Source organism: Vigna radiata, chromosome 8 (genome assembly GCF_000741045.1).
Source record: "Vigna radiata var. radiata cultivar VC1973A chromosome 8, Vradiata_ver6, whole genome shotgun sequence".
In the NCBI taxonomy this organism is placed as follows: domain Eukaryota; kingdom Viridiplantae; phylum Streptophyta; class Magnoliopsida; order Fabales; family Fabaceae; genus Vigna; species Vigna radiata.
The window spans coordinates 1,703,898-1,716,636 of record NC_028358.1 but is presented as its reverse complement, the minus strand read 5'-3'; the positions used below and the strand labels follow the sequence as shown (position 1 = coordinate 1,716,636).

The window sequence follows — 12,739 nt, the reverse complement described above, 5'->3', positions numbered from 1 at the left end:
CATCTCTCGTCGAGCTACTCCAATCCAACCTCATCTGCAATACCATCTACTTTCCTACAAGTACGATTATCGCAGGTGAAACCACAACCAAAACATGCAAGGGTGAGTAACTAGAAAATATAACATAACATACAATTTAATATAATATCATCAAACACAAAGTATATTCGTCATTAAATCATATTACATCACAATAATAAACTCATAAGCCAGATTGTTTACACAAACATATGTTGTTTCCTTGAACTTTGTTGTACAAACCAGTTTCACAAAATAGGACAATTCGAGTCGTCTTCCATTGCAACTTCAGACCTATCTCTCTGACTTTTCAAAAACTAACGAGTTAAAATACCGACCAAAAATTACATTTCTCCTTCTTTCTATATTATTCACATAGTACTCCTAACCTTTCTTTTTAGTTTTCCAACCCAAATACTTCCTCCTTGCTCCTAGTTCAATACCAAACCAAATGAAGAATACTTTTCTCACTCTCTCATATAGTTAAGTAAACCCATGCACCATCCTTCACACTTTTCTTCAACTCATTTCTTCTTTCATCATTTTTCTCTTTAAGTACTAACAACCCCTTTTTCTTTTCTTTTCTAAACACCCAAAAACTCACAAAACTGCAACCAACCATCATCTTTCTCTTCCATTACCAGAAAGAGAACTCTCACCCTTTACACCCAACACACTCTACAACGAATATCATTTCCATGTAAATCCATAGAAATAATCCAGACAAAGCTCTACAATGCTTTATCTTTCATACATAATGTAGGACCGACACCTCTCTATCAATAAAAAAAATGAGTTAGGAACATTATTTTTAGAGCCGTCAAAATGGGTCACAACCCGCAGGCCAATCCGGCCCGTCACGGGTTCGGGCCGGGTTAGGTTTGAAAAATACAACCCACTTATATGCGGGTCAGATTTCAACCCAGCTCATTTAGACCCGGCTCATGCTGGTTGAACCCGTGGTGAGTCGGGTTGGTCCACCAACCCACTTACCTAATTTTATTTTTTTAATTTATTATTTTATTTATAAAACCCTAAAAAATAAAATACTCTCTTCACTCATTGTGTATACAAAAAAAGTAACCTCTACTCTCACAAATCACTCTCACGGTACTTGCTCTCATTTGATGGTGCTCTCACCCTCACTTCACTGAAATTCTTCAAGGAGTAAGTAAAACATCCTTCCTTTTTTCTTCTCTTTTATCCACATTTTTGTTTTCTCACTTCTCTTTCTTTTTCTCTCAGAAACCCTATAATGACAAATATAGGGGTTTGCGAATTTGGGGGATTTGAAGACATGAAATGATTTTTTTCATGTTCTGACATGTTTGTATCAGATTTTGTTCATTTTATTTAAACAATTTCAGTATACATTATTTGAACAAGCTCTTTTTGATATATTTGAATTTGGAAAATTATGTTACAAATTAAACTATTAATTTTTTGTTGATGTTATTGAGTACTGGTTCTCTTTGTTTTGACTAATATTTTTTTATTGATTGTCGGAATTGTTCTGATTTTAGGAAAATCTTTGTTAGTGAATTTGGAGACAACAAGAACAAGGGTCAAGGGTTACAACAATTGATGAAGAAGATGATTCAAGAGAGTAGAATATTGTGGATTTATCTATTCAAGATTCTAATATCGTAAATGGATAAGGAACAAAAAGTGATGAATATAAGAAACTTATTTGTATATTTTTTGTGTTTGTTTTTGGATGACATTTGGATTATATTGTACTTTTTGTTATTATTTTGAATTGTCTTTAACATAATTTTTTGGGAGTGAAATTTGTTTAAATTTAAATTACAAAAAGTTTGTATTTTTTTATTTAAAAAAAATGTAATTAAATGGACTAGTGATCCAACCCGTTTACCCACCAACCCGTGGTGGATTGGGCCGGATTCAAATTTTTCTGACTCTCTAATAAATGAGCCGGGTTGGGTTGGCTCACTAAATGACCAACTCGTGGTGGGTCGGGCCGAATCGAGCTAGATTACCCATTTTAACAACTCTAATTATTTTAAACTATGGAAGATTCGAACTCAAGACCATGCAACACCCCCTTCACACAAGCAGACAATCATTAGGCCAAGGTCCATTTCAATTGCAAATAACACTACAAGTCTTATTTCATACATTTTCGAAATTTTAAATGAAAACCAATATTAATAAATTTTTATCCACTTTTCTAACATTTCCTTCACACAAATACTTATCATAATTAAGTATTTAGTACCATAAAATATAATATAATAAAAAACTATTTTAAACTTAAAGGTAATGCCAATTTAAAGTATATATATAGGTGTATATCTCACTTTACAAGTCAGATTTGTGAAATTAAATTAGATTTAAAATTTTCTTCTTAATATTAAAACCAATTTAAAACCTATCTAATGAGATTTTGTGGAATTAAGTCAGCTTCAAAATCCACCATTTAACACCTCTTATTAATGTTTCTTTTATTTTCTATCTTCTCTTCTCTTTTAAAATTAGTTTTTTTATATGGGTTTGAGTATTCTAAATATTTCAATAATATATTATATTCTTTCTTATTAATAAAAAAACAAAATTGATGATATATCTCTAAAGTTAGGTAAGATCATTTTTAAAGATATTTAGTCTAAAAAAATACCACAAGTCTTAAACTATTATAAAAGAAATAAAATTGTGGTACATATGTCATTCTAAAGTACAACATATAAGGACAATGTTGACTATTCTCCTACACTACAATTAATTATGGAAATTATGAAATATTTTACAAAAATAATAATAAACTAGTCAAGGAGTTGAAAAAACCCAATCAACTCAACAAGAATTATAAAAGGAGAAAGAGAAATGAAGACAACACATGAATGTCTCCTGAAAATAGTGATGCACATACAACTTAAAGCCAAAATATAGAAAGAGCTACAATAAGCCCTTAAGAATCACCACCTATATGAGGACAAACGTTCCCTCAATAACATATATATATATATATATATATATATATATATATATATATATATATATATATATATATATATATATATATATATACCCTGATACTGTCAAGGTTTGTGAAAAAAGAGGATAACATTCAATTATTAATCAAATTTTTTAAGAACAAGTAGCATATTTTTTTTTTCATAATAAAGATTTTAAATATGATAACAAGTATAATGTATTATTGAATATTGAATATATGATATAAATGAAAAATAATATAGACATATATTCCAACATCTAAATATTCTAATATAATTATATTAATTGTTTGATGATAAGAAAATTACGCTCTTATTATTTTTTTTGGAGCATAAAATTAGATGATACATTCTAAATTTCAGAAACATACTCTACATAGAACTAAATCTGCATGCATACCTGAAATGATAATTTTCTTTATTATCATATGATCGAATTAAAAGGTAGAAAAGGACTTATCATCCTTTGATTGATTATAAATCCTCAAAGGCATATTAAATTGGAATGTAAAGACAAGTCTAAACCAAAAAAGTGCATATAGGCTGTTTAAATGAGTTGGTTGACACCTCGATAAGTACAAATGATCATGAATCACTTGGTGTAAAAGGCAGACAAATAAACATTAGTCTGTAAAAGTATTCTATAATATAAAAAAATAAACAAATAAAATAGGTTTATTGAATGCATAAATTTTGTAAGTAATATATATTTTCACCAGAGATCCAATAATAAGTCCTGAAAATAACTTTTGCAGGAATCAAAGTGCATAACAATGAACCTTTTTTACTTTATGTTGTTTTCATGTTTCAATCCAGAGTAATATATGTTTTTTTTTTTCAGATGAAGTTTGAAAGCTGAACAAATTACAAAACATTGCACATTTATACTAACAATCTGACATAGCAACCTAGTGAATACTTTTATTGTTGCTAGATAATTAATATATATAAGGCTGTGAATAAAAGAAAAAACTTAACATCAGATCCTATAAAATTGCACTCAACTGCACATTTAATAAAATAGAAATTAACTCTTTTTATTTGAATTTATTGACTTATTTAGTATTTATTATGATTAATCAAAATCAAAATATTTCTCATCATGTTGAGTCTCTAAAGCCAATTTGAAACCAATTCATTTACTAAGAGTTTTCCATAACCAATCCAATTCAAAATTGTTCTGAACAAACCATTCTTTAAAATAATTAGCAGTTGGATTAAGAATCAACCCATTTTAGAGTCTTTACACAACCACAACATTTGGATTAAAACAAAATTTAAAACCCTTTTGTATTTTTTTGGATAATCATTTTAGTAATATAAAATGTCTATTGATTTTATAGATGAAATGGTTAAACCTCGTAGAAAAAACAATTGGTAAATTTTTAATAAAATATTCCTTTTCAACAATCTCTTAATTAAAAAAAAAAAAATAGAACTTTGACTTCTTCTTTTTCTTCTTTTCGGTAGTTGGACATTTATTATATGGGGTGAATGCCGATATGATCCTTAAATATTAGAAATTGAAGACGACTATGGCTCTCTTGAATGCGCCCGCATAGGATTCTTCTCTTTTATAATTCTTGAAAAACAAAAAATAAAAATAAAAATAAAAAGAAAATAACCTTTCCCCTTATGAAAGAAGCACATTGGAAAATATAAAACAAGATACCCTTCTACTCTTTTATAGCTAGATCAAACATAAACACTATTATAGTATATTCAGTAAGACAAATATCATATTACAAAAATCTTCACTAAAAAAATTATAAAAATGTCTTATAATATAGTATCCAAAATTAAAGATTTATCTTAGTAACTATGTTAGGGAGGACATAGCATGAAGATTTGACATTAATTTTTTAATTACCAACTTCATACTTATCCTAAGAAGAAAAAGTAAAACAGTGAGAAATCTAACAAAATAGCTAAAATAATTTATATAATATAAAGAGCACATCTACCAAAGAAGAAGAAGGTATTCATTCTCATTTATTTATCTGATAACAATTAACGACACATGAACAAGATTAACAAAAGTAATTCATTCAATACTACATTAACATCTTGGGAACATAAAAAAAACCGACAATTCCAACCCATTGACATTAACATGTGGTCCTCTGTTCCCTTTATCGATCTCTCTCTTTCTTTCTTTTCATATATGTTCTCTTTTTTTCCTAGTGGTAAATTAAGTGTTTAATAGAAAAATTCTTTCCTTTTTAGTTAGTGACAAGAAATTAAAAAGAAGTTCTTAAAAGAGGAACAAAGCAAGAAAAGTATCACTTAGAAGGAAACATATAATGCAAACAAAAGAGTTGCTATAAGTGAGATTGACTTTTTTTATATCTTAAACGGAAAATGTTGTTTCTTAATGTAATTAAAATGATGAATCTAATAAAACAGAATCTAACTGATTTCATTTCATTGTAGAGCCAAATCTAGTATATATAAACTTTTTTTTTATATTAATTAATCAGTTTTTTTAAATAAAAAATGTAGATGATGGACGGCTGAAAAACAGCCCAATCTCAGCTTGAAGGTATTTAGACTTTGATACAGTGTATTTACTATAGAGCAAAGAGCTAAAATTGACTTATGATGAACTTTGGCTAAAGATTTTTTAAAAATGTCCAATTTAAGTACTGTAGCAACTGCTAAGATGATGACCGTGACATAACTAGTTAACTAGGCAGCAGCTTCAAGGTTTCATATCCTAGAAAATTACCTTAAACTTTCGACATTTGCCTTTTGGTGATTAACATAGGTAACATTCTCCGTATGTAATGCATAATGTCTGGTTTAAGTACTAGTTGTGGAACATGCATGGATGAGTTAACTCATAAGCTGAAAAAGGACACAGAGATCTGGTGTACTTTCTACCTGTTTGTTGTTAGTACAGTTGACAGTATCTATGTTGTGGTCAAAGTTAAAATTGTTTTAACTATGTTATGGTTACATCTTTCACTTGTCTGCAAAAAAAGTACAGTGTAGTTAAAATTAGGGTTCACACATATCTTTTTGCATAACTTTTAGTGATAGATACATATGAAGAAAGGTTAATATTTGGTTAATTATGATTAGAAGCAGTAAAGTAAGGTTAAGGAATTAAAGATGAAAAGAAAGAGAAAGGAATCTATATATCTATCTACTGAAACAACCTTTGTAATTACATAAGCCTACAAGAATGAATTGGCTACATCAAATGTAGTTGTCAGGCAGAGGCATGATCGGTTTGAGGTGATGAAAGCAACAATATGTATTAGACTATTATGACAACACGATCACGATCACCTTGAAAGCAACGACGAGATTCTTGAATATCGAAAATTTTGAATAGAAAAATGAGCCTAACGCTGCGCACCTCGTCACGAGATGATGGGCCACAGAGACCCATCTTAATGCACCGTATGACTCAGTAACTATGCAAATTCTTGGGACCACTTTTCGAATACGAACAACCCATCTCAACTTGCTCTCTTCACATTATATTATATATTTAAGCACTTCTTAATTAAATATATTTCACCTGTTCAAATATTTCTTTCCCCTTTATATAATCATCTTTTCTACTCATATATTTAGTGTACAAAGATAAGGATGAATTTTTGCAATGCTATCTAAAATTGTTTTCTTTAAAGCAGATCTTCTCTAAAAACATATTAGTAAAGTGGGCTCTTACAAAACTCTTTTATCAACATAAAAACTTACAATGAGGTCTTAAAAATGAGAATATCTAGGAGGATCTGAGAAAAAGTAAATTAAAACTTCATGTCAAAGACTCTTTAGCCTCCTTCATTATAATAAGAGTTAAGAATTATACTATGATGTTTTAATTTACTTTATACTTTAATGAGTGTCATATTTTATTGTTAATGTTTTCAAGACAGAAATTTTCTTTTATTCTTATAATCTAAATTTTAAATTTTACACAGTCACTATATTTGAAATATAGATATCTTCATGATGTAACATTGATAAATAAGATATATATATTTTTAAATCAATTTTTTATACTTTTAAATTTTACAATTTTCTAAAATGGTATTATCATTAATTAATCAATGTACAATTTTCAATATACTCCCTTTTACCAAATTCCAAGACATATACATGTTGAATGTAAAACTAAATATTAATAAATAATCTTTAATTCTTTGATTATGAATAGAATAATAAATCTAACCAACAATATATCTTTTAAATCTTGTTAAAAATGATAATTTTACCAAATTAAATTTATATTTACTTATTTACTATAATAAACTATAAACAGTTGTTTTCACTCCTCAATAAAATTATAATTTTCAAAAAGTTAACCACAAATATGAGATTTTGAGAGTTCAAACTTGTAAAAACATATTCTTACACATAAGAACTGAAAAAAACTGGGAGCTGTAATGTCTCCTTTTGAAAAGAAATCATCATCGTAAAACTTTAAACTTGGAGTGCATTGAAATACGAAACTGTATTCATATTTTATTTATTAAAATATTAGGAGAAAAGCCATTAAATTATTATAAATTAATCTAAAAATGAAAAAAATAATAAAAAGCGGAAAAACATAGTACTAAAAGGAGGCACATCCTTTCGACCCATCAATACCAAAGAACATAGGTGATTTGATTTCTACTTCTACATCACATGTACGAATTCTTTTTGCCCCTTTCTCTCACTTTGCTCCTTCTTCTCTCTTGTGTGTAAGTGTACTATGTGTGTGTTTTGCTTCATTAAGTACCGACATGACTCCAACCTGTTGGGGTGGTGATTCATCTACTACTTCTACTTCGTAGAAATCGATGCTGCTACTTATTCTTCTTCTACTTTTACTACTCACTCTCAGAAGTGAGTGTTATCCCTTTCTTTCGTTGCTCCTCCTCGTCCCACCAGCTAATGCGTCTTCGCTGCTCAATCTGTTCAACTTTACTTTAACTTCAACTGCTATATTGTATATCTGTGTATTTTTATCTTCATGTTGTTCCACTTGGAAGCATTAAAGTTTTGTTTTGTTCAGGATCTCAACAACAATCTTGCTTTCTTTTATATAATTTTATTGGTATACTATGCTAATTGAAGTTTACTTTTTTGTCTTTTTTATGTTTCAGCTCTCCTTTTTGCTTGATGCTGGCGTTGATGAGTGGAGAAATCTGAGGCAGATTAGTGGTTTTTAGGTACTTCGTGGAGCTAAGAGAATCTTGAAAGCTAGAGGTAGACATAGACATGCCACCTTGTTATTTTGTTTCCCTTTGTTGGAAAATTGTTCTCTTTTTCAACTGCTTTCTTAGTACTTTTTTTTCTTTTTTCTTTTAACTGTTTTTGAATCTTTTCTTACAGGAAGTGGTTTACTTTATCAACCTGGTGGTATTAAGACATCGTTTGCAGGCTAAAAAATGGCGATGCGGACTGCTTACCTGAAAGAACACGAAGGAATTGTTCACAATTCTGTTGGACAGTTGTCATCTGGAACTTCAGCTCCATGGTGGAATGGCTTAGGATCTCAACCAGTTTATGGAGATTATTGTGGCCAAAACAAGCCCTTTTCGCTGGAGTTTTCGAACTACATCGACCCTTTTTCTGGTGGTAAGCAAGCAGTACGAGGAGCGGAGCCAGTGATCAATAGAGGACATGCAACCCAGTTTTCCATCTTTCCAGGTATCAAATTTGGTTTTGGATGTATTTCTACCAGAGTTGCATCATTGCATGATTTGCTTCTATTGCTTATACCAAATTGCAATGCTTATGAATTGTTATGATAGTTGTAACTATACATAACAATTCATAAAAGATAGAGCAACATGCAACTGGTGTCTTATAACACAAATGCCTGTTTTGAAGAAATCTGAAACAAGGGAAGCTGTAGATTTGGGTGGTCTACCTTTTTTCAAAACAAAAAAGATTTGCATGCACTATTTTCAGCTTTGCATGTATATATTTCAGTTATAGTATGTGTGTAATGGAGAGATCAAAGAGTTTGATTCCTGTTGGCACTGAAATTAGTACCAAATTTGCAATGTAACTACGGAGTTACTGATATTTTAAACAAAAGGCTATGTTATCTCAAGTCTTTGATATTCATTCAATTTTTTGTGTTATCTAAAGTGTTTGATATTCAATTTCTGGCTCTAACCAGCTTAAAAAGCTTTGGCCTTGCAGCTACTGAGATTGATTTCCGCCGAACTAAAATAACGTTTTTCCAGTGAAAGCCATGACTCGCGAGCACATATCAATCTTTGGTTATCAGCTTTGAGACATGGACAAAAAATGGAGAAATCTCTGGTCCCCCCTCCTTGCTTTCTGCATGGCTTCCTCACTCCTATACTACATATTCAATCTGAATAAATAAATAAATAAGTATTTCTTTTAAGAAAAAATGACTGCAGATCTAGTTGATTTTTTAAAACAGTCTTGAATTTTGAGGGCAAAACCTTTTCCACAGACTACAGTATCTCTTATGGGGGCTTCTTCTCTGCCTTATGAGCCTCGTTGTCTAATTAGTATACTTTTAGTAAAAGACAAAAAATGGGAAAGTAATTTTAAAAAATTGTCCACTAGCCTCTGGAGAACCTCTTGCATGGCCAATCAGATGATGTTGTTTGACCTAGCATTAGTTGAAGCTTGAAACTAATTTTGTTGTACAATGGTATTATATTACAGGGTTTGCCACATAAAGATGAGTTTAAGTTGAGGGTTGCTATTAGTTAATAATCATTAGGACAGAGGCTGCATTAATGCGATGCATTCACTCAGACTTTTAACTCACTGTAGCAGAAGCAGAGAAAGCAAAGGAAATTGCACTTATGACTTCTTCAGAGCGAAGACCATTTATTGATTGTTGAGCCAAATTCTGGCACAGTGGTTTCTTCCCCCTCTTTTAGTACTGTTTCCAAAGTTACCTAAACAGCTTTAATCTTAAAACGAGCTGATAAAAATATTATCAGAAAAAAAAAAAAAAAGTTACATCACTCTCATTTAACCTGCTGACAAAAATGAGATTATGAGACCTTCCCTAACATTTTCTATTTATCTGAAACATCTTCTTTTTCCCTTTTAAATTTTTTTAAATGAGAAATTTTGTTGCATTCAACGCTTGGAATTCTCCTATGGCTAATCATGCATTTCTTCTTCAGATGAATGTAAAATGTTAGGCCATGCCCAAAATCCTCAGCCAGCCTTAGGACTGCAGCCATCACTTGCTGAGCCCACAAACAATTTCGACATAGGGTTTAATCAGCCTAAGGTAAAACCTCTAACAAAACTACCCTTTTGTCATTTTACTATTTTATTTCTGCTGGGCATAATTTAAAATATTTGGCACGTTTTCCTTCCTAGATGTGTGCACCACATCCCTGTGTGGATCAATTCTGTGGGCTCTCAGCTTATGCACCTCAAATTTCGGTTTGTCTTTACCTCGATTAGTTTCCTAATCTAAATAAATCAAGTATAGTGCTTTTAACATGCTTAAATGGGAATTATTTTATCTCTGCAGTGTATGAACACGTGAGAAAGCAAGAAATCAATTCCTATACATTTATCTATCCATGTTTATGAAAGTCTTACATAGTCTTTAAATGTAATCAAGTGAATTGTAGAATGTGTTACTGGGTTTATATGTCTGCATACCCTAGATATATATTATGTTCTAAACAAGGGCAAGGTGATTAAGCTAGTTCTTCCAGAAGAAAGAGAGAACTCAATTATTATAATAATCATGATTCCAGCATAGTTCATGCAACAACATTATCGTTTTAATAAAAGAAGTTATCATTTGTTCACCTTCTGTAATCTTTCACTGTTTATTAATTCATATATATGCATCCATATTTAATAAATTAGGGACGTATAATGCTTCCGCGTAACATGGCATCTAATAATGGACCAACCTACGTGAATGCTAAGCAGTACCATGGAATCATCAGACGAAGGCAGTCACGTGCTAAGGCTGTTCTTGAGAATAAATACATCAAACGTCGCAAGGTATGATCATATGCATGGGCATTCCAAAACTTTTTGTCATATGATGATACTCAAAAGACAACGTTTGGTATGTTTGAATACTCGTGAAACAGTTTTCTTTTCGTTAATACGATTTGTGTTTGTCTTGCAGCCTTACATGCACGAGTCACGCCATCTACATGCAATGAGGCGACCAAGAGGAAATGGTGGTCGCTTCTTGAACACAAGAAAGAACAATAATGGAAATGGTGGAAATGATTCTGATGTGAATAAAATGGGTGGCCTACAATTTCTGTCCAGTACCTCTCAGAGTTCTGAAATGCTGCAATCTGATGTTGGAATGAATTCACCAATGGAGACAGATGAATGCAGTGTAAACATGTCTAGCTCAGAAGTGAATAGCATGTATTCGAGGGAAGGTTTCGATGGCTTTCCTGTGTATCCTCTTGGATCTCCTGCCGATTCGTTAACTAACATGGTAGGTAGTGAAAGTGGTGTTAGCATGCCCACTAGATGGGCTTGATGTGTTTGATTTTCTAGTAGAACTAGTGGGTTTGGTGTGATGTTGCACCGAACACGCCCCTTGAAAAAGACCAGATGAAGAAATTCTCTTGCACTTTTCTAGTGTTTATTGTGACAAATTTAGTTCTGGAAAACTTGATTCTATCTCATTTAGGCAAACCATTCTTGGCTAAGCTTAGGCAACTCATCCATGGCTCACCAGATTCTGCAAGGGCCTTCCATGACATGGATGTATTATACATGGTAATGGCCATGCAGTCTACGTGATGTCTGTGCTAAATAACTATAATTCTGAGTGAATGCGAGCTTTTAGTTTGGTTCTGAATTTCTGACATTGCGTGGAGCTGTGTAATAGGCATCTTAGAACTCCGAATTGTGGCATTAGTTGGAAAAATAAAACATTGTTTTGGGAGGCTAAGCCTAGAAGGGCCTGCTTAAAGAATTGGTGTGACATGGTATTGGTAATAATTTTCACATGGATTGTCNNAGTAGCATGCAAGATTTATAACCAAACTCTTAAATATTTCTCAACTATTTTGAATTTTCAGTGTGGTTTTGAACTTGGTTAGGCCAAATTAGCTGGTAGAAACCCATAGTAATGCAGGAAATGATGTAGCCTGTTCTTTGCTCCCAACCAGTTGTGTCGAAAGTTAACAAAATGGATGAACTAGCTCCAAGATTATTATATATTATAGTCTTGATTGAGTTCTTTTGCTTTGAAAAAAATGTTCAATCCTTTTACTGATGTGGTTAGGGTTTTGATTCTCCCACGGGATCTCAGACTATTTCTGCATGTTTTGGTTTTTTAGGTTGAATATAAAACTGCATGTTCTTGTATCATCTCTAATAATGTGTTCAACCTTATGTTCTTTCGTTTGATGAATTAGTTCAAGTTTAAAGATTGAACTCTATTAGTTAAATAAGTCAAACATAGATTTTATAGAATTGAGAGTATTATATTGATTGCAAAACTGTATATTATATACATAAATAATAATAATAACAACAACATACTTTTAAAACAAATTTAATATATATATTTAATTTATAATTGACATTTTTAAGAATCATAATTTAAACGAATAACGATAAAGTATCTTCAAAAGGAAAATTTGTCATTTTCATTCTTAAAAGATTTTTTTATTCCTCCTTATTAAAGATTCTGAGAGATGTTAATGTTTTAATTTTAATTTTTTTGAATAATCTTATTAAAATCAAGTATAAAAAGTGTCACTTTTTACCAATTAGAATTATAAAAAAAAATTCTCAAA

The 12,739-nt window shown here is 31.0% G+C and overlaps 1 protein-coding gene across 5 annotated transcripts; it reads left to right on the top strand.

Annotated features, from left to right (window-relative positions):
- The first annotated feature begins 7,579 nt into the window (after window positions 1-7,579).
- On the top strand, window positions 7,580-11,798 carry LOC106770029 (nuclear transcription factor Y subunit A-10). Of its 5 annotated transcripts, none has more exons than XM_022784783.1 (7): window positions 7,580-7,639; window positions 8,099-8,201; window positions 8,328-8,645; window positions 10,121-10,230; window positions 10,323-10,388; window positions 10,893-10,967; window positions 11,098-11,798. In XM_022784783.1, exons 3-7 carry the CDS (start codon window positions 8,384-8,386, stop codon window positions 11,467-11,469), a joined length of 885 nt encoding a protein of 294 aa, XP_022640504.1. In that variant the 5' UTR covers window positions 7,580-7,639; window positions 8,099-8,201; window positions 8,328-8,383; the 3' UTR covers window positions 11,470-11,798. The 5 variants fall into 5 exon arrangements, with proteins under 5 accessions (XP_022640504.1, XP_014511333.1, XP_022640502.1 ...); XM_014655847.2 differs by having other exon boundaries at window positions 10,827-10,967; window positions 11,098-11,797; XM_022784781.1 differs by lacking the exon at window positions 7,580-7,639 and adding an exon at window positions 7,643-7,693 and having other exon boundaries at window positions 10,827-10,967; window positions 11,098-11,797.
- Window positions 11,799-12,739: the final 941 nt, after the last annotated feature.